Source organism: Pelophylax lessonae (genome assembly GCF_965119305.1).
Source record: "Pelophylax lessonae genome assembly, contig: HAP1_SCAFFOLD_258, whole genome shotgun sequence".
In the NCBI taxonomy this organism is placed as follows: Eukaryota; Metazoa; Chordata; class Amphibia; order Anura; family Ranidae; genus Pelophylax; species Pelophylax lessonae.
Window position 1 is genome coordinate 136,987 of NW_028120082.1, and position 26,516 is coordinate 163,502.

General features: G+C 47.8%; 1 protein-coding gene across 1 annotated transcript in view; it reads right to left on the minus strand.

The window, feature by feature from the left end:
* Positions 1-26,516, minus strand: part of LOC309543590 (ATP-dependent DNA helicase Q4-like) — a 73,775-nt gene that overhangs the window by 11,911 nt on the left and 35,348 nt on the right. The window contains exons 14-16 of the mRNA XM_082276052.1: positions 21,356-21,485; positions 18,201-18,373; positions 17,640-17,826 (exon numbers count right to left, since the gene is read on the minus strand). Of these exons, the coding sequence (XP_082132178.1) occupies positions 17,640-17,826; positions 18,201-18,373; positions 21,356-21,485 (490 nt within the window). The remainder of the gene's footprint in view (positions 1-17,639; positions 17,827-18,200; positions 18,374-21,355; positions 21,486-26,516) is intronic.

Consider the following 26,516-nt stretch of genomic DNA (forward strand, 5'->3'; position numbering starts at 1 on the left):
AGACGAGAAATAGTCCCAGACCACACTTCTACTTTTTCTCTCCTCATCCATCTCCATTGCAATCTGAAAAACACAAAAACGATTAAAAAAATGGCTTGCTGAAGTTGCTGGCACCCTGTTGTGGGTTGGTGGCTGCTGTCACCCTGTTGTGGGTCAGGGCTGCTGTCACCCTGTTGTGGGTCGGTGGCTGATGTCTGGCAGTTTGGGTGGCTGGCTGGCACCCTGTTGTGGGTCGGTGGCTGACGCCTGGCAGTGTGGCTGGCTTGGTGTCATCCTGTTGTGGGTGGCTGGATTGCTGGAACACTGTAGTGGGTGGCTGGCTTGGTGTCACCCTGTGGTGGGTGGTTGGCTTGCTGGAACACTGTGGTGGGTGGCTGGCTTGGTGTCACCCTGTTGTGGGTGGCTGGCTTGCTGGAACACTGTGGTCGGTGGCTGGCTTGAAGTCACCCTGTTGTGGGTGGCTGGCTTGCTGGAACGCTGTGGTGGGTGGCTGGCTTGCAGGAACACTGTGGTGGCTGGCTGGCTTGGTGTCACCCTGTTGTGGGTGACTGGCTTGCAGGAACACTGTGGTGGGTGGCTGGCTTGCAGGAACACTGTGGTGGGTGGCTGGCTTGGTGTCACCCTGTTGTGGGTGGCTGGCTTGCAGGAACACTGTGGTGGGTGGCTGGCTTGAAGTCACCCTGTTGTGGGTGGCTGGCTTGCTTGAACACTGTGGTGGGTGGCTGGCTTGGTGTCACCCTGTTGTGGGTGGCTGGCTTGCTGGAACACTGTGGTGGCTGGCTTGGTGTCACCCTGTTGTGGGTGGCTTGCTGGAACACTGTGGCGGACTTGGAGTCATCCTGTTGTGGGTGGCTGGCTTGCAGGAACACTGTGGTGGGTGGCTGGCTTGGTGTCATCCTGTTGTGGGTGGCTGGCTTGGTGTCACCCTGTTGTGGGTGGCTGACTTGGTGTCATCCTGTGGCGGGTGGCTGGCTTGCAGGAACACTGTGGTGGGTGGCTGGCTTGCAGGAACACTGTGGTGGGTGGCTGGCTTGCAGGAACACTGTGGTGGGTGGCTGGCTTGCAGGAACACTGTGGTGGGTGGCTGCCTTGGTGTCACCCTGTTGTGGGTGGCTTGCTGTAACACTGTGGTGGGTGGCTGGCTTGGTGTCATCCTGTTGTGGGTAGCTTGCTTGTGGGTGGCTTGCTTGCAGGAACACTGTGGTGGGTGGCTGGCTTGGGGTCACCCTGTTGTGGGTGGCTGGCTTGGTGTCACCCTGTTGTGGGTGGCTGGCTTGGTGTCACCCTGTTGTGGGTGGCTGGCTTGCTGGAACACTGTGGTGGGTGGCTGGCTTGGTGTCATCCTGTTGTGGGTGGCTGGCTTGAAGTCACCCTGTTGTGGGTGGCTGGCTTGCAGGAACACTGTGGTGGGTGGCTGGCTTGGTGTCATCCTGTTGTGGGTGGCTGGCTTGAAGTCACCCTGTTGTGGGTGGCTGGCTTGCAGGAACACTGTGGTGGGTGGCTGGCTTGGTGTCACCCTGTTGTGGGTGGCTGGCTTGCAGGAACACTGTGGTGGGTAGCTGGCTTGGTGTCACCCTGTTGTGGGTGGCTGGCTTGCAGGAACACTGTGGTGGGTGGCTGCCTTGGTGTCACCCTGTTGTGGGTGGCTGGCTTGCAGGAACAATGTGGTGGGTGTCTGGCTTGGTGTCACCCTGTTGTGGGTGGCTGGCTTGCAGGAACACTGTGGTGGGTGGCTGGCTTGGTGTTATCCTGTTGTGGGTGGCTTGCTTGCAGGAACACTGTGGGTGGCTGGCTTGGGGTCACCCTGTTGTGTGGGTGGCTGGCTTGGTGTCACCCTGTTGTGGGTGGCTTGCTGGAACACTGTGGTGGGTGGGTGGCTTGGTGTCATCCTGTTGTGGGTGGCTGGCTTGGTGTCACTAACTCACGCTGGCCTGTTGTGGGTGGCTGGTTTGCTGGAACACTGTGTGGTCACTGGTCACGGTGGCGGGCTTGGTGTCATCTGGGCAGCTGGTTTGCTCGCTGGAACCCTGATGTAGTGGGTGGCTGGATGCCGGCCTGGCACCCTGTTCTGTTTTGGGTCAGATGGCTGGCACCCTGTGGTGGGTGGCTGAGGCCAGGGCCTGTGGGTGGATGGCTGGCACCTTGAGCACCGTGACCGGACCGGACTGCAGCTGGCTGCACATGAAGCTGTCCGAGGCAGTCTTAAGGCAGAGAATGTGTGCAGCGCCCGGTGAAATGACGTCACGTTTGGGCCACGCAGGAGTGGGAGGCGGTGTTAGAAGGCAGAACGTGTGCGCGCAACATACGCAGTGATGTCACGAAAATATCGGCAATATCAGAAAATCCAAAGGCCGATTCTGATATATCACGGAAAGTGCATATCGGCCCCCGATATATCGGTGTTGCTGATAATTGATCGATCTCAAAACACAACTACTGAGGACGACCTGCAGTCACCTCGAGGAATTTGCACTCATCAGATGAGGTAGAAACATCCACCTGGTAGAACTTGGAGAACGGGTGAACAGAAGACTAGGCGGCTGCTTTACAAACCCGGAAAACGGGCCTGATGCCAAAAATCACGAAAGGTTCCAATGAAGCCCTAGCGGAGTGAGCCTGGAAAGGGGGAACCCCGAGGATAGTCTGTCTGAGCCACTTAGAGATGGTTCCAATGACAACACAGGTCAACTCTGCTGAGCCCATACAGGGCAACATAAATGGGATCAGTCCTCCAGCAGGAAGCAATAGGTGAAGATAGTGTGGGCTCACACAGCCTGGACCCCATCCAACAATGGAGGGAATGGAGCCAGACAATGGGGCAGAGGAACAATGTCCTGATTAAGGTGGAAATTGGAGACTATCCTGGGGAGGAATGAAGATCACCTTATCCTTAGACAAGACCAAACCTGAGAAATCTGCTGACATTCTCTTAGCCGAGGTGAAGACCACAAGGAGGACAAGCTTGTAAGTCAGAGCAGAGGGGGAAGGTCTCCGATAGGATCACACAGGGGCTTCTTAAGAGGCGAAAGAACCAGAATAAATATGACAGAGTTATAGGGGCTGGACTGGGGGAAGCATATTGGTGGTAATCAGACAGTGAGAAGCCAATGGGCTCTGGAGCAGAATGGAAAGTGCAGAGATATGTGCTAAAAGTCAAACATTAGTCCAGTCCAGATTAGGGGAAAGAGGTTCTGTACTACAGAGAAACTCATATGGGTGAGTGGGTGGGGCAGAGGGGAAGCCCCTGGTCCACTTTCCACCACGTATTTCAATCGGATGTGGAAGGTGTATTTTACATGGTGTGAGTAACTAGCCACAATCTTTGCAGGCATCACAGACTCCCTGACTCTTAGAAATTGGGGTTCACAATCTCGAGACTGGGGAGTGTCAAGTTTTTTCTGGGGAAGAACCCTTTGGATTTGGAAGTGTCCAGAACCAGCCGTAGATACTTGGAATGTTGAGCTTGGATCAGAAATAATTTCTGAAGGTTTAGGATCCACCCAAATCTCTGCAACATCTGGATAGTCAAAGGCATGTTGTCCTCGATAAGCCTCACCGACCGTTCATGTAACTGCAGGTTGTCTCTTATATCCCACAACAGGTATACCCTGAAAGCCCAATAGAGCCAGGAACCTGGTGAACATGAGATACAGAGGACAGGATGAATGGAAAGGCCGGACCTGGATGAATTCCAGGCCAGTCCTGGAAGTGCAGAGGCCTTGCAGCAAAATGCAGAAGGCACTGGTGAGCCGAAAGATTAGCACAAGGAAGGAGGTATCTTTTATGCCCACCGAGACCAGAAAGTCTGCCTGGTGAAGGCCAGTAAAACTCTTAAAACCACCCTGCAGCAGAGACTGGTCCAGCAGTCAAGAGAGTGCCTGCTTAAATCAGCAAGTTTCTGGGGTGGATGCAGGAATACCCCATATCCAGGTGGCTGCAAAAGTCAACAAGTGTCCCTCCACTTTGATATTGCAGCTTTGGAGAGCCAGACCTTGCAGCTGGATAGGGTTAGAAGCCGGATCTTCTTTGGGAGAGTGCTAGTTGAGGGTGACCTGAAGCAAAAGGAATGCTTCTTCCCTTCTTCCATAACCTGAGGGTTTAATACTACCTGAGTACCTCAATGGATGAGAATAAAAATGGATTTTTGTAAAATCTTACCGTAAAATCCTTTTCTCTTAAGCTCATTGACAGACGCAGTCCTCTTTGATTAATATCAAATTGGGTTATACTGCCCTCTACAGGAGAAGGACACTAGGCAGAAGAAAACGTTCTGGCCACACCTTAGGGGCAGTCCCAGAGGGTATATCCTCTCTCTCTCTGCTACAGGATGTCAGTTATGTCACAAAGCAGTGTCAGAGAATTTAACCCAACCCAACTCAATAATAGAGGGGCGGGTACTGCGTCTGTCAATGAGCTTAAGAGAAAAGGATTTTACGGTAAGATTTTACAAAAATCCATTTTTCTCTGTCGCTCATTGACAGACGCAGTCCTCTTTGATTAATATCAAATTGGGACGTCCCAAAGCAGTGCCACAAATGAGGGGTGGGAAAATGGAAATCAAAATCCAATCTAGAAGGCCCAACCGGTGCCAACTAGAAGTTTTAAAGGCTCATCAGACAAAAGGATGAGACTCCCAACAGAAAAAAACAGAACCTTGCGGCCAAAAGAGGCATCCGCCGATGCCATCACATCAGCTTTATAAAACCTTATAAAGGTATGAACCGACGACCAGGTAGTCGCCTTGTAAACCTGAACCACTGACGCCTGATGCCGGAAGGCCCAGGAAGTACTAAGCGCCCGAGTGGAGTGCGCCTTAACAGGGAACGGAGGATTCCGACCCTTAATAGAATAAGCCTGTACCACCGTTTGTCTGATCCATCTGGAGATAGTCGCGGCAGATGCAGGCAACCCCTTTTTGGGGCCATCCGTGATCACAAAAATTGAATCCGTTTTACGAAACGAGTCCGTAGTTTTCAAGTATACCCTGATTGCCCGAACCACATCCAAGGAATGTAACGCAAACTCCCGAGGATGACTGGGCTTAGGACACAGGGAAGGTAACACAATATCTTCATTCAGATGAAACTCTGAAACCACTTTAGGAAGGAAGGATGGATTCGGACGAAGAACCACCTTATCCCTATGAATCCCCAGATATGGGGAACGACAGGACAATGCGGCCATTTCTGACACCCTGCGTGCAGAAGTGATAGCCACCAAGAAGGCCACTAATATTTTCAAAGGGAGGTTTCTGAAGAACCGACACCACAAAATTAAGATCCCAGGGTGATAAGGGCGCGCGCACTGGCGGAGCCAGGTGCCGCACCCCCTGGATGAAATTCCGCACCAAGGAATGAGTAGCCAAAGGCTTCTGAAAGAAGATTGCTAACGCTGAAACCTGACCCTTGATAGTACTCAAGGCCAGCTTCTGCTCAACCCCCTGTTGCAGAAAAGCCAAGATTCGGGTCACCGAATAGGTACGTGGAGGAAATCCAAAGGATTCACACCACGCAATACAAGACCTCCATGTGCGATGATAGACTTTTCTAGAAGTCGCTTTCCTTGCTTTAATTAAAGTAGGAATAACTGAAGTTAACAATCCCTTGTCCTTCAGCACCTGAGTCTCAATAGCCAGGCCGTTAAAGCCAGCGATTGTAAAGCAGGATGAAAGATCGGTCCCTGAGACCGCAGATCCTTCCTGAGAGGAAGTCTCCAAGGAGCGTCCGCGACCAGCCTGACCAAGTCGGCGTATCAGGGTCGATGAGGCTAGTCTGGAGCTACCAGGATAACTGGAATTCCCTCCACCTCTATCCTGCGAAGAAGTTTCGGCAGCAACTTGAGAGGAGGGAAAGCATACAGTAGCTGATACTGTCCCCACGGGGCGACCAGCGCGTCTGCTGCGTCTGCTAGAGGATCTCGGGAGCGGGCTACAAACCTCCGCACCTTCCTGTTGAGCCGAGATGCCAACAGATCCACATCCGGGGTGCCCCAATGAAGGCACAGCTGGTGAAATACCTCTGGATGAAGAGACCATTCCCCTTGATCCAAAATCTGACGGCTGAGATAATCTGCCTGCCAATTTTCCACCCCCGGAATGAATACCGCGGAGAGAGCCGGAACAAACCATTCCGCCCAATGAAGAATGCTGGCCACTTCTATGGCCGCCAGGGCACTCTTGGTGCCCCCTTGGTGATTGACAAAAGCCACGGCCGTGGCCTTGTCCGACTGGATCCGAACCGGGCTGCCCTGGAGCTGCTCGGTCCAGTAAATCAGACAAAGTCTGATCGTTCTCAGATCCAATACATTTATCGGTAACCTGGATTCTGTCGGAAGAAATGACTTCCCCTGGCTGAGCATCGGAGACCGAAGCCACCAGACCAGAGACTCTCTGGTCCGCTCGCTCAACCGGATCCGACTGTCCAGGGAATCGGGATTCCGATTCCATCTGAGAAGAATCTCCTTTTGGAGAATTCGGGTATGAGACTGGGCAAACGGTACTGCCTCGAAGGAGGCCACCATCAGTTCCAGGACCCTTATGCAAGTCCGAATGGAAGGCTAGTTGACGGACAGCAACATCCGAATCGTTGACTGAATCTTCTGGAGTTTCTCCGCAGGGAGAAACACTCTTGCCAAGGATGTATCCAAAGTTAGGCCCAGATAGTTCAGTCTCCTGGTGGGAACCAGGGATGATTTTTGCCGGTTCACCAGCCATCCAAACTCTTCCAAAGAGATCATCGTGATCTCCAAGTTTAGCAACAGAGCCTGCGGAGACTCCGCACGGAGAAGAAGATCGTCTAGGAACCTAGAATCGATATGCCCCACTGTCGCAACAGCGCCAAAACTGGGGCTAACACCTTTGTGAAGACCCGGGGAGCAGAGACGAGACCAAAGGGTAACGCCGCAACTGATAATGGTTCTCTCCCACGGAAAAGCGAAGGAAACGCTGATGTCCTGCGAAGATGGGGATACGAAGATAGGCATCCTTGCCCCTGATGCAGGGAGGCCACCACTGTTCGGATGGACTCCATCTTGAATTTTTGTACCCGGACAAAACACTTGAGTGCTCTCAAGTCCAGAATTGGACGCACCTTGCCCTCTTTCCTGGGTATTGTGAACAGGTTCGAATAGAACCCCTGAAAATGTTCTGTCCAAGCAACGGGAACTACCACTCCTTGTTGCATCAAATCCATTACTGCCCCCCGCAAAGCTTTTAAGCGATCCGGGGATAGTCGAATATTGGAAGGGAAGAATCGCACCGGTGGAAGTGATCGAAACTCCATCTTGTATCCTGACCGTATGACCTCGCGAACCCATTTTTCCGTGATTCTGGAAAGCCATGGATCCGGAAACCGGTGAAGATGTCCCCCCACCCCAGAGATGGGTGGGGGCGCACTTCAGGCTGTATTGGTCTTATCTTCAGGTTTGGCTGAGCCAGACTTTCTGAGGACCACTGCTGAAACCGATGCATGCCCCAACAATGGAGTGGCGTCCAGGGCGGCGTCACAGATGAACTGTAGCCCTTGTATCATATGCTCCAGCAAATCTGATACTGCCGGGGGGATACTTCTCCCCTCTAGGTCACGGCGTAACAACTTGGTCCATTCTGTCAAAGTTTGTGAAACGAAACCAATGGTAACCACTGGCCTAAAGGCTGACCCTATCAGGGAAAAAATGGAGCGGGATACCGCTTCCACCTTACGATCCACCGGATCCCTAAAGGACGGAGCGTCCTCCAACGGGATAACAGTGGCTTTATTTAGTCTGGAAATCGGTGAGTCCACCAATGGTGGTACCGTCCATCTTTTAAGGAGGGATTCCTCCAACGGATAGCACCTAGCAATGCGTTTGGAAATAGCAGGGGTTCGTTTCGGACGACCCCATTCTTCTTTATAAAAGGAAAGACGCCATGCCTAAACTGGCCAATGTACCCAGCAAGCTAACACCACATCCCTGTTTAAACATAGGACAGAAGAGGAGTGAATGGTATCACTAACCCTGCGGGCTCTATTGGCGCCCCAGAGAGGCCGCAATAGGTGGGCGTGAACCAAATGGTGGGATTTTAAAGGTGAGGCTTGCTAGGGTATATATTTTAGATAAATAATAAGGAGACAAAGTAAAATAACAGAATTTTATTACAAAACCGATAAAAACAATCACATACAGTGATATATATTCATAGCATAAAGATACTTAATGTACAGAGAACCATTGAAGTGTGCTAGGGGCCACTTGTGTCCGACATGTTTCGCCAGCAGGCTTCTTCTGGGACAATGCAAGAATGGTGACCTCTACTCAAGTTCTAAGTATGAATAACATGCAATCAATTTACATAAGTACACATGGTTAATTACAGTCAATTATTGATATAGCAATATATTAGGGCTCACCAAAAGTTGTATCTAGAGCATAGCAGCAGTATCAGTATCCGTATATGGTGGGTAACCACCCTGAACTATATAGTCCAGCCAGACCTGGCCCCGCTACTTTGACAGGAACCGGACCGAGCTCGGTCGAACCAAAGCAAATCTGAAAAAGCCAACAATCCATAAAAAAGAGGAGCTAATTACTAAGAATCCCATATACCAGTAGAGTAAAAAGAAGGAACTCAGGTGTATATGAGTATAGTATCGATAGGTCTCCGAAAGCGGGGCCAAAAAAGTGAAGAGAGATTAGAAGAAAATAAAGAAATCAACCTGAAGTTGTGAGAGTGAAGAGAGGTTGAATAGAGTGAGCAAGTAAGATTCCAGGAGGGGTAGATAAGGCCGAATATGCAGAAAAGCTACATTAAAAGTAAAAATGTAGCGTGTAGATAAAAACCAGGTGCATGCTAAATAGTGCAGAAAGAACTCCGAGTGTCCAAGACTTGTAGGAGTATGTTTAGAAATAAATTCAGAGCCGACCCAGTAAGTGATGGTGAATAAGAGGGAAGGGGTGTGACAAAAATTGAGAAAAGATTTGAAATTCTACAAGGATAAGCTGGCCTTCACGGGAGGCTATGCTTACAAATGGCAAAAATCCACCTATACACGTAAAAATAGAGCCCCAAGAACAATGCCTGATAAAATAGGCTATCAATACCCATCTGATTCCGAATTGTCTCTTGCGTCTTCTGCCTCATCACTTCGATCGACGCAGAGGGGTCAAATAAAACAGGGTCAGGGAAATAGTGGTAAATCGGGGAAACGGAGCAATAAAGGCAATCAACCTCAAAACTTGGTAGGAGACACGGACAAACCAAATAGGAAGCGCAATTTATCTCCACAATCCACACCGAACGCCAAAACAACCCCATCTATGGGAATTGTTAGGGATTTGGGAGCCATTCCTAGAACTTCCAGGAATGAGTCAATGTCAACAGCAACGAATGATGAAATATCCCAGGGACTCCCTTTAGGGACCCCCCTTCCCGCACAACCGGTAGACGAAAAAAGAGGACCCATAGACACCTTTGTAATAAGAGGACAAATAACAGACCTGGAATAGGACATATACACACGGACAATCCTACATCGACCCCTGTGATGTTATCACTTGAGGGGACTGATGATGGACTGCCCAATGCCACTCAGCAAATGGCATTCAATGAAAAGGTAGAAGAAAAAAAGAATCCTCTGGATATCATTAATCTTTCCTCCCGACCACTTTCAAAAGTTGAGAAAGAAGTACTACAATTTGGCCTGAGTTTTTGCCCAGATCAACAATTAAATAAATTTGAAGTAGTCAAAGACCTTCATTTATTTGCAAGGAATTTGACATACAAATATATCTTTGATAAAAACAAAGGCCAAAACAACATACGGGATGAGGATCTATACAAAGGATTCAAGGCCCAAGATTTCAGAAATCTTAAAACAATGATGCAGTTAATTGAGGAAAACAAACAACATCCAGATTATTCATCGTCTGACTCCTCTTCTGACGATGAGGAGGAGCCACACGATGAAACTAATAAATTTAAACCCAGATCTACACGATTTCCCAAACTCCAGACTTGCCCAGCCATCTGGGCTTTTGTGAAGCACACCCAGAAGGAGATCGACAAATTGGAGGCCCCCCCACTTGGGGCCTCGAATTTGTCGGCCTCCCAAAGGGCTGCTTTAGATGACCTTATCCATGACGACCTCGTTGTCATCAAACCCTCGGACAAGGGTGGCAACGTGGTCGTCATGGACAGGCATCAGTACGAAACCATGTGTTTCGATATTTTAAATAATGAAGTATGGTATAGACCAGTGTCTATCGAGGAATTTGATATTATGAAGGGAAAGTTTAAATCTATAATTTTCAATGCCTTACAATCACATGTGATTAATCAAGAGCTTTATGACTACTTAAATGTTAAATGGCCAATTTTGCCAACGTTTTACACTTTACCCAAAGTACACAAAAGCCTCGAGACACCCCCAGGGCGCCCGATTGTATCGGGTATGGGATCTATTACTGAGCCTTCAAGTAGGTTTGTTGATGATCAACTACGCCCACATGTCATGGGTCTGCCCTCATACCTTAGGGATACTCTGGAGCTCTTGAGAGTTCTGGAGGGTCTCAATGTCCCTGGGGGCTCTCTTTTGGTCACCCTTGACATTGAGGCCCTCTATTCCAGTATCCCCCATACTAGGGGTATTGAGGTTATTACCACCTTCCTCAAGGAACAGACCCATCGCACTTGGGCGTTGGCAGACTTTACCCTTCAATTGCTGAACCATATCCTCAGATCCAACATTTTTGTATTTGGCGAAACCACATACCTCCAGGTACAGGGGGTAGCGATGGGGACATCTTGTGCCCCATTGTATGCCAACCTGTACCTGAGGGGGTGGGAAAGGGAGTTGTTCGCCAATGATGCCGCCTCGATATACCTGCGCCACTTAGCGTTGTGGCGCAGGTATATCGACGACGTCATCGTTGTGTGGACAGGCTCGGTGTCCACTCTTCTGGAATTTATGGATTTCATATCAAACAATAATTATAATCTGAAATTTACCATTCAATATGACACTCAAAAAATAGCCTTTCTTGACACTATGGTGTATCTTACACCTGAAGGTAGTATTTACACCTCTCTGTACCGCAAAAATACTGCGGGAAACACTATACTTCATTATACAAGTAGTCACCCACGATCTCTAATACGCAGTATTCCGTATTCACAATATCTTAGAATACGACGCAACTGCTTTTTGGATGAGGATTACAAACAAGAAGCCAAGGCCCTACAGCAAAGGCTCCTGGCCCGTGGCTACAGTAAGAAACTACTCAAAAAAGCTTATCAAAGAGCCAATCTCCAACCACGGGATAAGCTTATTTTTGGTTCACGTCAGATTAAACCCATGAACACTACCAAATTAATCACTAAATATAGTTTCCAACATCAAACTATACGGAAAATCTTGGATAACAACTGGCACTTCCTAGCAGACGATACCACGGTCTCTAAATACATTAAACCCTATCCAGAGATAGTTTATCGTAAGTCTGCCTCACTTAGAGACAGACTTGTACATAGTCATCACAAATCTATTGAGGAGGAGGATTATCACGGAGCAGTGGGGGGTTTGGGCACTTATAAATGTGGTCAATGTTCAGAATGCCCCTGGGTGGGAGAGGGCTATACCTTTTCTCTACCTCGGGGAGGGATCTTGAAACCGAGATTTAGGGCTACTTGCCTCACTGAGGGGGTTGTATATCTAGCTACATGCCTCTGCGGGGCCCTTTGCGAAACGTATTCAAGACCACCTCTATTACATGGACACTGGACTCATGTTTACACCCATTTGTAAGCATGTGGGCTTAAAACATAATTTTGACCCTCATACCATTAAATTCATTGTATTAGAAGCAATTAAGAAAAACCAGAGAGGTGGAAACTATGATAATGCAATCCTCAAAGCAGAAGCTAAGTGGATCTATAAATTACAGGCCACTAGACCACCTGGATTAAACACAGCTTTGTCATTCAAACCGTTTCTGGAGTAAATCCAGGACCATATGAATGTTAATAGGGGTAATTACATTTAAACAAAAAAAAACCCCCACCCCCCCTTTTCCTTAGGCTCGTCTCCTCTCTGTTTTATTATCTCATGACACATCTGATTATACTCTGTGCCGTTTATACTATCCGTTTACCTATTTCGATGCAGCCTAAAATAACTAAAATACTGTATTAACATCACAGTAACCTACCAATTTGCCATAATTTAGGATAGGATACTATTGTATACCTTCCATTTGATTATTTTTATGGGTGTCCATTACCAATGAATTCATAACATATGGCGGTTATGCGCTGCAAGATACCAATGTAAACTATTTCATTTATTACAATATGTTGATTTACACTTCTTTTCTTTTTTTTTCCTTTTAGTATTTCCATTAGATCGGAATCCGTATATCAATAGGGGATCAATTTGTGACCAAATCCAATGTGCCAGTACTTTCCTTGCTTTTCTCTTTTTTGACAGGGGCTCGGGCGCCAAGCCGGGGGTGGTGTTGTTGAGATTTGTACTATTCTTCTCCTGCCACGTTTTTTCCCCCGAGTCCGCCTGTCTTTTATGGCGGATGTGCAGCGCTCCGATTCATCTGTGCCTTCTCCCTCGTGGTGCAGCTCTGACTGGGACCGCTAGATGGCGCCCGCACCGGAAGTGATTAGTTGGAGGTCATGAGGTACCTCATCACTTCCGGTGGGACCGCGCTTATAACGCCGAACTCGGCATGGTACAGACAGGCCACGACTAGTGGCGCGGCTGTCTGTCACCAGATGATCGGAGCATCTAAGGTAAGCGTTCTACTATATCGGTCTCCTGCTTGCACGGCTTTGTTGGGATTATTCTTCACCAGCCTCTTCTTTTGTGGCTATTTCTCAATTTTTGTCACACCCCTTCCCTCTTATTCACCATCACTTACTGGGTCGGCTCTGAATTTATTTCTAAACATACTCCTACAAGTCTTGGACACTCGGAGTTCTTTCTGCACTATTTAGCATGCACCTGGTTTTTATCTACACGCTACATTTTTACTTTTAATGTAGCTTTTCTGCATATTCGGCCTTATCTACCCCTCCTGGAATCTTACTTGCTCACTCTATTCAACCTCTCTTCACTCTCACAACTTCAGGTTGATTTCTTTATTTTCTTCTAATCTCTCTTCACTTTTTTGGCCCCGCTTTCGGAGACCTATCGATACTATACTCATGTACACCTGAGTTCCTTCCTTTTACTCTAGTGGTATATGGGATTCTTAGTAATTAGCTCCTCTTTTTTATGGATTGTTGGTTTTTTCAGATTTGCTTTGGTTCGACCGAGCTCGGTCCGGTTCCTGTCAAAGTAGCGGGGCCAGGTCTGGCTGGACTATATAGTTCAGGGTGGTTACCAACCATTGGATAAATCGCAATGATCTCTGATATACGGATACTGATACTGCTGCTATGCTCTAGATACAACTTTTGGTGAGCCCTAATATATTGCTATATCAATAATTGACTGTAATTAACCATGTGTACTTATGTAAATTGATTGTATGTTATTCATACTTAGAACCTGAGTAGAGGTCACCATTCTTGCATTGTCCCAGAAGAAGCCTGCTGGCGAAACATGTCGGACACAAGTGGCCCCTAGCACACTTCAATGGTTCTCTGTACATTAAGTATCTTTATGCTATGAATATATATCACTGTATGTGATTGTTTTTATCGGTTTTGTAATAAAATTCTGTTATTTTACTTTGTCTCATTATTTATCTAAAATATATACCCTAGCAAGCCTCACCTTTAAAATCCCACCATTTGGTTCACGCCCACCTATTGCGGCCTCTCTGGGGCGCCAATAGAGCCCGCAGGGTTAGTGATACCATTCACTCCTCTTCTGTCCCATTCTTCTTTAATTAGATTACCAAAACATTTGGGCAAGGGAAAAAACCTTTGCCACTTTGGTAGGCTTGCTAGTACCAAAAGGAATTTCAGTATCAGCTACCTCTGCCGGTGTAACCTCAAGACTTAAGGTTTCCCGGACAGACACAACTAGTGCGTCCACCAACGCTTCTTCTTGTGCTATGGCGGAGGCAGAAACGTGCTCCTCACTGTCTGAGGAGACCGTACCCAAGACACAATCCCCAGAAGAGGGACCTGCAGCTGCAGTGACAGGCTCAGAATCCGCATCTGAAGTATCAGATGAAATAGGGGTAGGCGGGGGTCGCTTTCTTGCCCCCCGTCCCTGACAGGCCACCTCCACCCGGGATACAAAAGACTCCAAAACCGCTGACAATGCATCAATCCTAAGTGGGGAACTGGAGGGTCCTGCGGCCACCTCGAGGGGATCAGATGGGGATATATGTGTGGCAGGGTCCATGATTAATCCAAGACACTTGCCAGCAAACAAGAGTTGCAAAAGAAAAAAACTTTTTTTTTTGTAATCCCCCAGCGCAATAGCGCCCCTCAGTGTTACCTGTTTCGGACCCCCACAGAGAGCGAGAGAGACCCCAAGGGCTCACCACCTGATGCACCGAAGCTTCTACCAAACTGCTCTCAGCGCTGTCCTTTACAGAACAGGAAGTCTGTGGATCGTTTTCCCGGGTAAAGGAGGCGGCTCCTCCCCTTTACACGCCTTCCGGCGCTGCCCCTGCTACTCCTTGAGGTAGCTGGGCGTCTCCAAAATGGCCGACCCCATGCATGAGACACGAGGCTACGCCAAAATGGCGGCCCCGCGCGACCTGCGGGAGGATGGCGGCGGCCTGCGCCTGTGGAAAGATGGCGGCGCCCTGCTAAAACGTGCGGCCTGCGGAAGGAAGGCAGCGGCCTGTGCGGCCTGCGGGAGGATGGCGGCGGCGGATGGCGGTAGTCCAGGTAACTGCAACCTTATGCATAAGGTAGGATCATATCACCCTCTTACATGGCCATCCTAAATAGTAATGCCAGCCCCTGACTTCAGTCATGGTCCCTTTACAGTGCCCACTCTTTACAGTGACTATCCGATAGTCAGCTCCCAAACCAAGCCTCCTGGTTCTTATTCACCAAATCACACTCAAGAGGGGGATCTGTGACACATGTTATAGGATAGAGGGGGGACCCAGGATCAAGAGGGTCAGACCATCCACAGGGGGCCCGTGTCTATTCCCAAAACTCGACAGGGGAGAGGGGGAACATACTACTCACCATAACGGAACCGGCGGGCACCCACTCCTAACAGAACCCCTCTCCACCGAGGTGGGGGGGCTGTCGACCAATACGGACGCCGCGACTCAGTTTCCAACTGGTCGTCGGCGTCCCGGCGAGACGTTTAACTCGCAGGGCCAGTCCCCGTCCAGTGGGACTATGTCGCGGCCGACCCAGCGCGGAGCTAGGGCCTGCACGCGCTCGTAGGCTGACTGGGGTGACCACTGGATCTTAACATCCAGCCCGTCGCCCAGTTCCAGCAAAATTGCTTGAAGATCTCACAGGAACACTGGAGAAAAAAGCTGCCTAAAAAAGAAAAAAATTTTCTAAAAAATCTTGCCAGGACCAAAGATCCCAGCAAGGAACTTAGGTCCTTACTCCTAACTAGACAGAAAAAAACTGACATCCTATAGCAGGGAGAGAGAGAGGATATACCCCCTGGGACTGCCCCTAAGGTGTGGCCAGAACGTTTTCTTCTGCCTAGTGTCCTACTCCTGTAGAGGGCAGTATAACCCAATTTGATATTAATCAAGAGGACTGCGTCTGTCAATGAGCGACAGAGAAATAAGGATGCCACAAAGAAGAGGAAATCTCTGTAAGAGAGATGAAGTGCTAAACCAACATGTGACAGCGAATTCCTCACTGGGTGATGTTATAGATCAATGAAGGTTGGCCAAGAAAAATAGAGAATATACATACTGGAGTCACAATGGAAATACGTCAAGTGATCTGAGATCTGGAGGAACATTGCAGCCACTGAACCCAACCCAGTAACATAGCTCAGCCATAGGGTGCTTCTGGGATCCAGTACATCTGCTGGGAGATGGAGACATGTCCAGGAGAAGGACGAGCCCCCCATTTATCAGTGTGGTTCCACCAGAGCCCCACAGTCAGACATCGCTCACAGACGGAGCGTTCAGAGGTCTGCAAAGAGATAGAAAACAACAAACATAAAGGAGCCCGATGAGTTAAATCCACCCTCTAGGGCAGGGGTGGGGAACCTATGTCCCGGGGGCCGTATGCGGCCCTCAAAGTCATTTGGTCCGGCCCCCCATGCAGCTGAGTCTGTGTCTCTCAGCTGATCTGTCAGAATGGAGCCGATGCTGCCTGTATAGTTCTGGCTCTGTTCTGACAGTCTGAGTGAGTCACAGGCGGAGTGATATCAAATGCACTCCGCCTGTGACCAATACAGGAAACATCGCCGCTTCCTCCAGCGCGGCACCGCTGCTAGCCAGCATTTCCCGCCAGCAGCACACACAGCAGTACCAGCCAGAGCCAGCAGTACTCACAGCAGTACCAGCCAGAGCCAGCAGAACCAGCCAGAACCAGCAGTACCAGCCAGAGCCAGTATTACTCACAGCAGTATAAGCCAGAGCCAGCAGTACCAGCCAGAACCAGCAGTACCCACAGCAGTACCAGCCAGAGTCAGCAGTACCCACAGCAGAACCAGCAGTACCTAAAGCAATACCAGCCAGAGCCAGTAGTACTCACAGCAGTACCAGCCAGAGTCAGCAGTACCCACAACAGTACCAGCCAGCAGTACCTACAGCACAGTACCAGCCAGCAGCACCCACAGCAATACCAGCCAGCAGTACCAGCCTGAGCCAGCAGTACCAGCCAGTAGTACCAGCCTGAGCCAGCAGTACCAGCCAGCAGTACCCACAGCACAGTACCAGCCTGAGCCAGCAGTACCCAAGGCAGTACCAGACAGCAGTACCTACAGCACAGTACCAGCCTGAATCAGCAATACCCACAGCAGTACCAGCCTGAGCCAGCAGTACCCACAGCAGTACCAGCCAGCAGTACCCACAGCACAGTACAAGCCAGCACTACCAGCCTGAACCAGAGGTACCCACAGCAGTACCAGCCAGCTGTACCCACCAGCAGTACCAGCCAGCTATGCCCACCAGCATTACCTGCCAGCAGTTCTTTTCAAAACTTACCACCACAAAGTCGACTGTGCTCCAGACTGACTGACGCAAACCTTGAAAACCAGTTGCGAGTATCATCATCATCAATACCCGCTAACATCACACACCTCACCAAAGAGAAGCAGTTGCAGCCATCACATTAGGGGTGAGTTAATTAAATGTTTGACCAAATATAACAGGCGCATTTTTAAGCTGATAATTTTGTACGGCCCCTGAATGATTTTATAAATACCCAAATGGCCCTTGGCAGAAAAAAGGTTCCCTGCCCCTGTTCTAGGGAAACTAGCCACTACCCACTATTTCTAGATCTGGACTGTAGAGACGAGAGCAGATTGGTGCTATGGAGAATAGTTTTCCCTCCAATGTCCTGTCCATACATCTCCCCTATTCCAGCAAAGTCATTTTCCATAATCCAGAGATAGAGATGAAGACCTGGAACATAGAAAGATACAATCTGAGGGCTTCATCAGACTTGGTGAGTCAGAGGTCTCTGTCCGCGATTTTCACCATGTGACCGCTCAGATATCGTACAACCTAAACCTGGGACATAATGGACCACAAACCTCTGGAAGACCCGGTAACAGGACTTCAGCTGCCTCAGTGCCGTCGCCTCTCGTGAAGAGACTTTGTGATGGAGAAAGTCACAGACGTCCTCCAATTCCTCGTCTGTCAGATCTCCGTAAGAACGAAAGTGAAAGGACAGCGTGCCAAACTCAACCAGGACACCGCTGCGGCCTGTACCCCGGAAACCTGAAACAAAGAGAAATGACGGCTGCGTCATACACCAACAACCAATCACAGGACCCATCAAATAGATTACTAGGATATATGAGAGTTTCTTATAAGTATAAAATAACGGGGACACGTCCCAATAAAGGGGAAGAAAAGGAAACATCACCACCATGGAAAGTGAGGGAAAGGCCCTCTTAGATGTCACCAAAACAAAATTTCCCCATTTGAAAGACTTTTTCTGGTGATAACTCAAAATTTGGATTTGCCCCCCCCCCCCCCCCCCCTGAAAAAAGCAATCTCCAAAAGAGAAAAAACAAAATTGGAGGGTAAACCCCCTCCCCAAGTTTGGCTTTAGATACACTTTTTATAGAAGAGTCCCGGTCACACATTACCTCCGGAGGAAGAAGAGTTCCACTGCAGATTGCGGAGAGCCCTCTTCACTGGAATGACTTCCCAGCCCATGGAATCTGCAACCTCCACCACATTGAACTCCACAGAACTGGCGTGTGTGTGATCAATACCCGACCGACGTTCCCAAGCCAGAGCCACGGCCACAGGGGGGCAGCTGGGGAGAAGATACAGACACAGGGGGCTCATACTATATACACATTGAGAAGAAGATATATACACGTCTATACAGACACAGGGGGTTCATACAATATACACATTGAGAAGAAGATATATACACGTCTATACAGACACAGGGGGTTCATACAATATACACATTTAGGAGAAGATATACAGTAAATTTGTAATAGTGTAACTGTGGGGGGACATTAAAATTGTAAGCTCCTCTGGTGCAGAGATTTTGGGAGCACCTTTTGAATATTTCTTTGGGGGTACACATGGTTTGTTGGGGAGGGGACTGGTTGACTCCTTGCTGAATTTATGGTAGTCCAGTTTTTGCATATGGAGGGGGTGCAGTGAATGAGGGGGTTAATAATTGTCCCTCCAGTCACTGTTTCTGAGATCGTAAAATTGGGGGTGATTTGAATGGAGAAGAGTGCCGTGAAAGGACGTTTATCACCGTCGTAGGTGATTTGAATGGATTAGAGTGCGGTGAAAGGACATTTATCACCATTGTAGGTGATTTGAATGGAGAAGAGTGCGGTGAAAGGACGTTTATCACCGTCGTAGGTGATTTGAATGGATTAGAGTGCGGTGAAAGGACATTTATCACCATTGTAGGTGATTTGAATGGAGAAGAGTGCGGTGAAAGGACGTTTATCACCGTCGTAGGTGATTTGAATGGAGAAGAGTGCGGTGAAAGGACATTTATCACCATTGTAGGTGATTTGAATGGAGAAGAGTGCCGTGAAAGGACGTTTATCACCGTTGTAGGTGATTTCATGACTCCGCTGTACCCCATAAGATCTCCATTTAACGTTTGTAGCACTAATCCTATGGGAGCTGCTGGATACGGACTCCCCTGGGTTACCCATAGCAACAACTTGATAATTCAGAGTACTTGAAGTGGATGGCTCAGTCAGAAATCAGTTCAGGGGATTTGGTTTTTGTTATTTTTGAGAACTGGGATAGGAGAAGGGATGAGTGGGATACTCCAACTGAACCAACTATGCACAATGTCAGGACTTCTAACTGAGTTGAATGCGGCAAGGCCGCTGCTTCACCTTGCCATTGTGATGAAGTAGGTAATAAGTGAACTATTCAGTGAATCTCTCTTCAGGGCCATACTCGGCACCCCCTTTACCCCTAATCTTCAGGGTTCTACTTTCTCCCCCCTTTACTCTGACGTACTGTGTAAGCCAACTATCTATCCTCTGACTCCACTGGAGTGGTCCCCCTTCCTGGGCAGACCCTTAGGCAAGCCCCCTGGTACTAACATACACTGTTTTCCCAGATGACTCTGCCAGCAGCTCCACTGTCGGCTATACAGGATCCTTTAGGCTCAGCTCCACACCTGGTTCACTAGGCCTGTGACCACTTTCCTCAGACAGCAGGAGGAGAGACAGTCGTCAGCCTTCTCCTGGGACTCTGCTTCCCACCAAAGATGCCCTGTCACATGTCCCCTCAGTATTTATGGTCAATCCCAGGATGCACTGCAGTGGTGCCCTCCCACTGGGACTGCCACAAACCCTTGTGTGTCACTGGCAGGGTTTCCTCCACTGTCCAACAGGCCCGCTACTAGCCCATTGGATACAGTGGGGACACCCCCTCAGACCAAGTGACTCACACCTGGAAACATACAACAGGCTAAACTAACAGATCAGGCTCCCCTGATAAGCAGATGGAGCATAATAATGCTTTTACACCTAGCACCCAACTAGGAGGGTGCTACACGTTGATTGTTTTAGGGACCCAAATTCAGTTTTTGAGGTCCTTTGTATGTCCCTCAGTTTTTACAGAACTGCAAGCAGGAACTTTTTTAGTTTTCTTGGACAAGCACTAAATCATTGATTACCAATTCCTTTGATTGTCTGGACTACTTGTATATTTTGGAGTCTAGTTCTGTCCCCCAATAAGAGTTCTGTCCCCCAATAAGAGTTCTGTCCCCCAATAAGAGTTCTGACCCCCAATAAGAGTTCTGTTCCTCAATAAGAGTTCTGTTCCTCAATAAGAGTTCTGTCCCCCAATAAGAGTTCTGTCCCTCAATAAGAGTTCTGTCCCCCAATAAGAGTTCTGACCCCCGATAAGAGTTCTGACCCCCGATAAGAGTTCTGTTCCCCGATAAGAGTTCTGTCCCCCGATAAGAGTTCTGTCCCCCCAATAAGAGTTCTGTCCCCCCAATAAGAGTTCTGTCCCCCCAATAAGAGTCCTGTCCCCCCAATAAGAGTTCTGTCCCTCAATAAGTGTTCTGTCCCCCAATAAGAGTTCTGTCCCCCAATAAGAGTTCTGTCCCCCAATAAGTGTTCTGTCCACCAATAAGAGTTCTGTCCCCCAATAAGTGTTCTGTCCCTCAATAAGAGTTCTGTCCCTCAATAAGTGTTCTGTCCCCCAATAAGTGTTCTGTCCCCCAATAAGAGTTCTGTCCCCCAATAAGAGTTCTGTCCCTCAATAAGTGTTCTGTCCCCCAATAAGTGTTCTGTCCCTCAATAAGTGTTCTGTCCCTCAATAAGTGTTCTGTCCCCCAATAAGTGTTCTGTCCCCCAATAAGTGTTCTGTCCCCCAATAAGAGTTCTGTCCCCCCAATAAGAGTTCTGTCCCTCAATAAGAGTTCTGTCCCTCAATAAGTGTTCTGTCCCCCAATAAGAGTTCTGTCCCCCCAATAAGAGTTATGTCCCCCAATAAGAGTTCTGTCCCCCAATAAGTGTTCTGTCCACCAATAAGAGTTCTGTCCCCCAATAAGTGTTCTGTCCCCAATAAGAGTTCTGTCCCCCAATAAGAGTTCTGTCCCTCAATAAGTACATGATGACACATAGTCTTTGTTATACATTTTATTCCAGTGGTCTTGGAGATCCTAATTACAAGTACACTCCACACAAGCCGACCGCCAACCCTCATTCCTTCATTCTATGAAATCATTTTTAACACTATTTATTTTTGACAAAAGAAGAGATGAAGATACAATAGGAGGACACAACTCTACCTGTGTGCAAGGCTCCGCAGCTGCTGAGGGCCACTGTAGCAGGTCACCCGACAGACGGATAACGTGGGGTGCAGCAGCTCCAACCACTGAGAAGAATGGAGCTCCAGATAGCAAAGAAGAGTCTCAATACCTGAAGAATGATAGAGAAGGCAAAACATTACTACCTAAAATATGACTGACCCTGACCACTAAACTATGACTGACCCTGACCACTAATACCTGAAAAATACACCAAACACTGAAAACCAAGCGTACCAGTATTGATGGGCTATAGATCCAATATCTACAGGAGGGTACCATTATTGATGGGATATACAGTGGTGATCGAAAGTTTGGGCACCCCAAGTAAAAATTAGTATTAATGTGCATAAAGAAGCCAAGGAAAGATGGAAAAATCTCAAAAGGCATCAAATTACAGATTAGACATTCTTATAATATGTCAACAAAAGTTCGATTTTATTTCCATCATTTACACTTTCAAAATTACAGAAAACAAAAAAATGGCATCTGCAAAAGTTTGGGCACCCTGCAGAATTTATAGCATTCACTGCCCCCTTTGCAAGGCTGAGACCTGCCAGTGTCATGGATTGTTCTTAATCATCGTCTGGGAAGACCAGGTGATGTCAATCTCAAAGGTTTTAAATGCCCAGACTCATCTGACCTTGCCCCAACAATCAGCACCATGGGATCTTCTAAGCAGTTGTCTAGAAAACTGAAACTGAAAATAGTTGACGCTCACAAAGCTGGAGAAGGCTATAAGAAGATAGCAAAGCATTTTCAGATGTCAATAGCCTCTGTTTGCAATGTAATTAAGAAATGGCAGTCATCAGGAACAGTGGAAGTTAAAGCAAGATCTGGAAGACCAAGAAAAATATCAGACAGAACAGCTCGCAGGATTGTGAGAAAAACAATTCAAAACCCACGTCTGACTGCACAATCCCTCCAGAAAGATCTGGCAGACACTGGAGTTGTGGTACACTATTCCACTATAAAGAGATACTTGTACAAATATGGTCTTCATGGAAGAGTCATCAGAAGAAAACCTCTTCTACGTCCTCACCACAAGAATCAGTGCTTGAACTTTGCAAATGAACATATAGACAAGCTTGATGCATTTTGGAAACAAGTTCTGTGGACCGATGAGGTTAAAATTGAACTTTTTGGCCGCAATGAGCAAAGGTACGTTTGGAGAAGAAGGGGCACAGAATTTAATGAAAAGAACCTCTGTCCAACTGTGAAGCATGGGGGTGGATCAATCATAGTTTGGGGTTGTATTGCAGCCAGTGGCACAGGGAACATCTCACAAGTAGTAGGAAAAATTGATTCAATAAAATTTCAGCAAATTTTGGATGGTAACTTGATGCCATCTGTGAAAAAGCTGAAGTTAAAGAGAGGATGGCTTCTACAAATGGATAATGATCCTAAACACACCTCGAAAATCCACGGGTGATTACATCAAGAGGCGTAAACTGAAGGTTTTGCCATGGCCTTCACAATCTCCTGACCTCAACATAATTGAAAATCTATGGATAGACCTAAAAAGAGAAGTGCGTGACAGACCGCCCAGAAATCTCAAAGAGCTGGAAGACTTTTGAAAGGAAGAATGGGCAAAGATACCTCAAACAAGAATTGAAAGACTCTTTGCTGGCTACAAAAAGCGTTTACAAACTGTGATACTTGCCAAAGGGGGCAGTACAAGATATTAACTCTGCAGGGTGCCCAAACTTTTGCAGACGCCATTTTTTTGTTTTCTGTAATTTTGAAAGTGTAAATGATGGAAATAAAATCTAACTTTTGGTGACATATAAGAATGTCTAATCTGTAATTTTTCCATCTTTCCTTGGCTTCTTTATGCACATTAATACTAATTTTTACCTGGGGTGCCCAAACTTTCGATCACAACTGTAGATCCAATATCTACAGGAGGGTACCATTATTGATGGGATATAGACCCAATATCTATAGTATGAAGATATCATTATTGATGGGATATAGATCCAATATCTATAGTATGAGGCTACCATTATTGATGGGATATAGATCCAATATCTATAGTATGAGGATACAATTATTGATGGGATATAGACCCAATATCTATAGTATGAGGATACAATTATTGATGGGATATAGACCCAATATCTATAGTATGAGGATACCATTATTGATGGGATATAGACCCAATATCTATAGTATGAGGATACCATTATTGATGGGATATAGACCCAATATCTATAGTATGAAGATATCATTATTGATGGGATATAGATCCAATATCTATAGTATGAGGATACAATTATTGATGGGATATAGATCCAATATCTATAGTATGAGGATACCATTATTGATGGGATATAGATCCAATATCTATAGTATGAGGATACCATTATTGATGGGATATAGACCCAATATCTATAGTATGAGGATACAATTATTGATGGGATATAGATCCAATATCTATAGTATGAGGATACCATTATTGATGGGATATAGATCCAATATCTATAGTATGAGGATACAATTATTGATGGGATATAGATCCAATATCTATAGTATGAGGATACCATTATTGATGGGATATAGACCCAATATCTATAGTATGAGGATACCATTATTGATGGGATATAGATCCAATATCTATAGTATGAGGATACCATTATTGATGGGATATAGACTCAATATCTATAGTATGAGGATACAATTATTGATGGGATATAGATCCAATATCTATAGTATGAGTATACCATTATTGATGGGATATAGACCCAATATCTATAGTATGAGGATACAATTATTGATGGGAAACAACACAAAAGAAAGGTTGTGCAGTACTGACATGTCACACCCCTCTTTCTAATGCTCCACCCACTTTCCAGTGATGCCCGCAATGATAGAAATCCTCCCAATGTTCCCCTGATAAAGGTAGGATCCGGTCATATTAGTGTATATTTGCACCATTGTGTGGGCGTGGTTTGTAAAATACGGTATATATATATATATATATATATATATATATATATATATATATATATATATATATATATATATATATATATATATACATACATATACATATACATACCAAAAAGTGGCACGCTAATCAAAAAGGTAAATATTGTCAAAGCTCAATAAATAAATAAATCTGCAAACAGCAAATGATGTGCAGACAGTAAAATAATAATAAAATTCAGTTCATCAGAAATTATATAATAAAATATAATAAAATATAGTGTAAAGGAGTTGATCAAAAGAAAATTCTTGAAAAAAATCCCAAATCTTCCACTACGCCGCTCACCTGAAGACTAAATAAGTGCTAAATTTATCGTTGCTAAATCTCACATCCATGATTCCAAATATATAAAAGATAAAAATAAATAAAATAATAGAGCAATATTGCCACAATAAAAAAATCCCTCAAATTTCATGAATAAAATTCAATCGTGAAAAAACCCAGCGATAGTCGATGGAGCGCCGGTCCGTTTAGAGGGACCACAGGAATGTCACAGAAATCTTCCAGCAGGAGCTCCGGCTATAATATCCGCTCACCTGCAGCCCACACAGACCGCTCTCCCCCGGGATCTGCACCCCACACTGACCGCTCTCCCGGGATCTGCAGCCAACAAAGACCGCTCTCCCCCGGGATCCGCAGCCCACACAGACCGCTCTCCTGGGATCTGCAGCCCACACTGACCGCTCTCCCGGGATCTGCAGCCAACAAAGACCGCTCTCCCCCGGGATCCGCAGCCCACACAGACCGCTCTCCTGGGATCTTCAGCCCACACAGACCGCTCTCCCGGGATCTGCAGCCCACACTGACCGCTCTCCCGGGATCTGCACCCCACACTGACCGCTCTACTGGGATCTGCACCCCACACTGACCGCTCTCCCGGGATCTGCACCCCACACTGACCGCTCTACTGGGATCTGCACCCCACACAGACCGCTCTCCTGGGATCTGCACCCCACACAGACCGCTCTCCTGGGATCTGCAGCCAACAAAGACCGCTCTCCCCCGGGATCCGCAGCCCACACAGACCGCTCTCCTGGGATCTGCAGCCCACACAGACCGCTCTCCTGGGATCTGCACCCCACACAGACCGCTCTCCTGGGATCTGCACCCCACACAGACCGCTCTCCTGGGATCTGCACCCCACACAGACCGCTCTCCTGGGATCTGCAGCCCACACTGACCGCTCTCCCGGGATCCGCAGCCCACACTGACCGCTCTCCCGGGATCCGCAGCCCACACTGACCGCTCTCCTGGGATCTACAGCCCACACAGACAGACCGCTCTCCCGGGATCCGCAGCCCACACAGACCGCTCTCCCGGGATCTGCAGCCAACACAGACCGCTCTTCTGGGATCCGCAGCCCACACTGACCGCTCTCCTGTGATCTGCAGCCCACACAGACCGCTCTCCCGGGATCCGCAGCCCACACAGACCGCTCTCCCGGGATCCGCAGCCCACACAGACAGACCGCTCTCCTGTGATCTGCAGCCCACACTGACCGCTCTCCCGGGATCCACAGCACACACAGACCGCTCTCCCGGGATCCACAGCACACACAGACCGCTCTCCTGGGATCTGCAGCCCACACAGACCGCTCTCCTGTGATCTGCAGCCCACACTGACCGCTCTCCCGGGATCCGCAGCCCACACAGACAGACCGCTCTCCTGTGATCTGCAGCCCACACTGACCGCTCTCCCGGGATCCACAGCACACACAGACCGCTCTCCCGGGATCCACAGCACACACAGACCGCTCTCCTGGGATCTGCAGCCCACACTGACCGCTCTCCTGGGATCTGCAGCCCACACTGACCGCTCTCCTGGGATCTGCAGCCCACACTGACCGCTCTCCTGGGATCTGCAGCCCACACTGACCGCTCTCCTGGGATCTGCAGCCCATACAGGCTATGCCTAGATAATGACAGTAAGCAGCTGCAGGTAAATTCTTTCACACAGACCGCTCTTTCCGTATCATCTCATGCCAGACACTCAGCTGTTAGAAACACAGCGAGTGAGACGCAAGCTGCACGTCACCAGCTCCTCCTACGCGTTACGTCACAGACACGCGACTTCCTCAGGCTGGAGCTAGATGACTCCCAAAGCCAGATTAAATAGTCACCGGCTCCTGTGTCATGTTGCCATAGTGATGTCTTA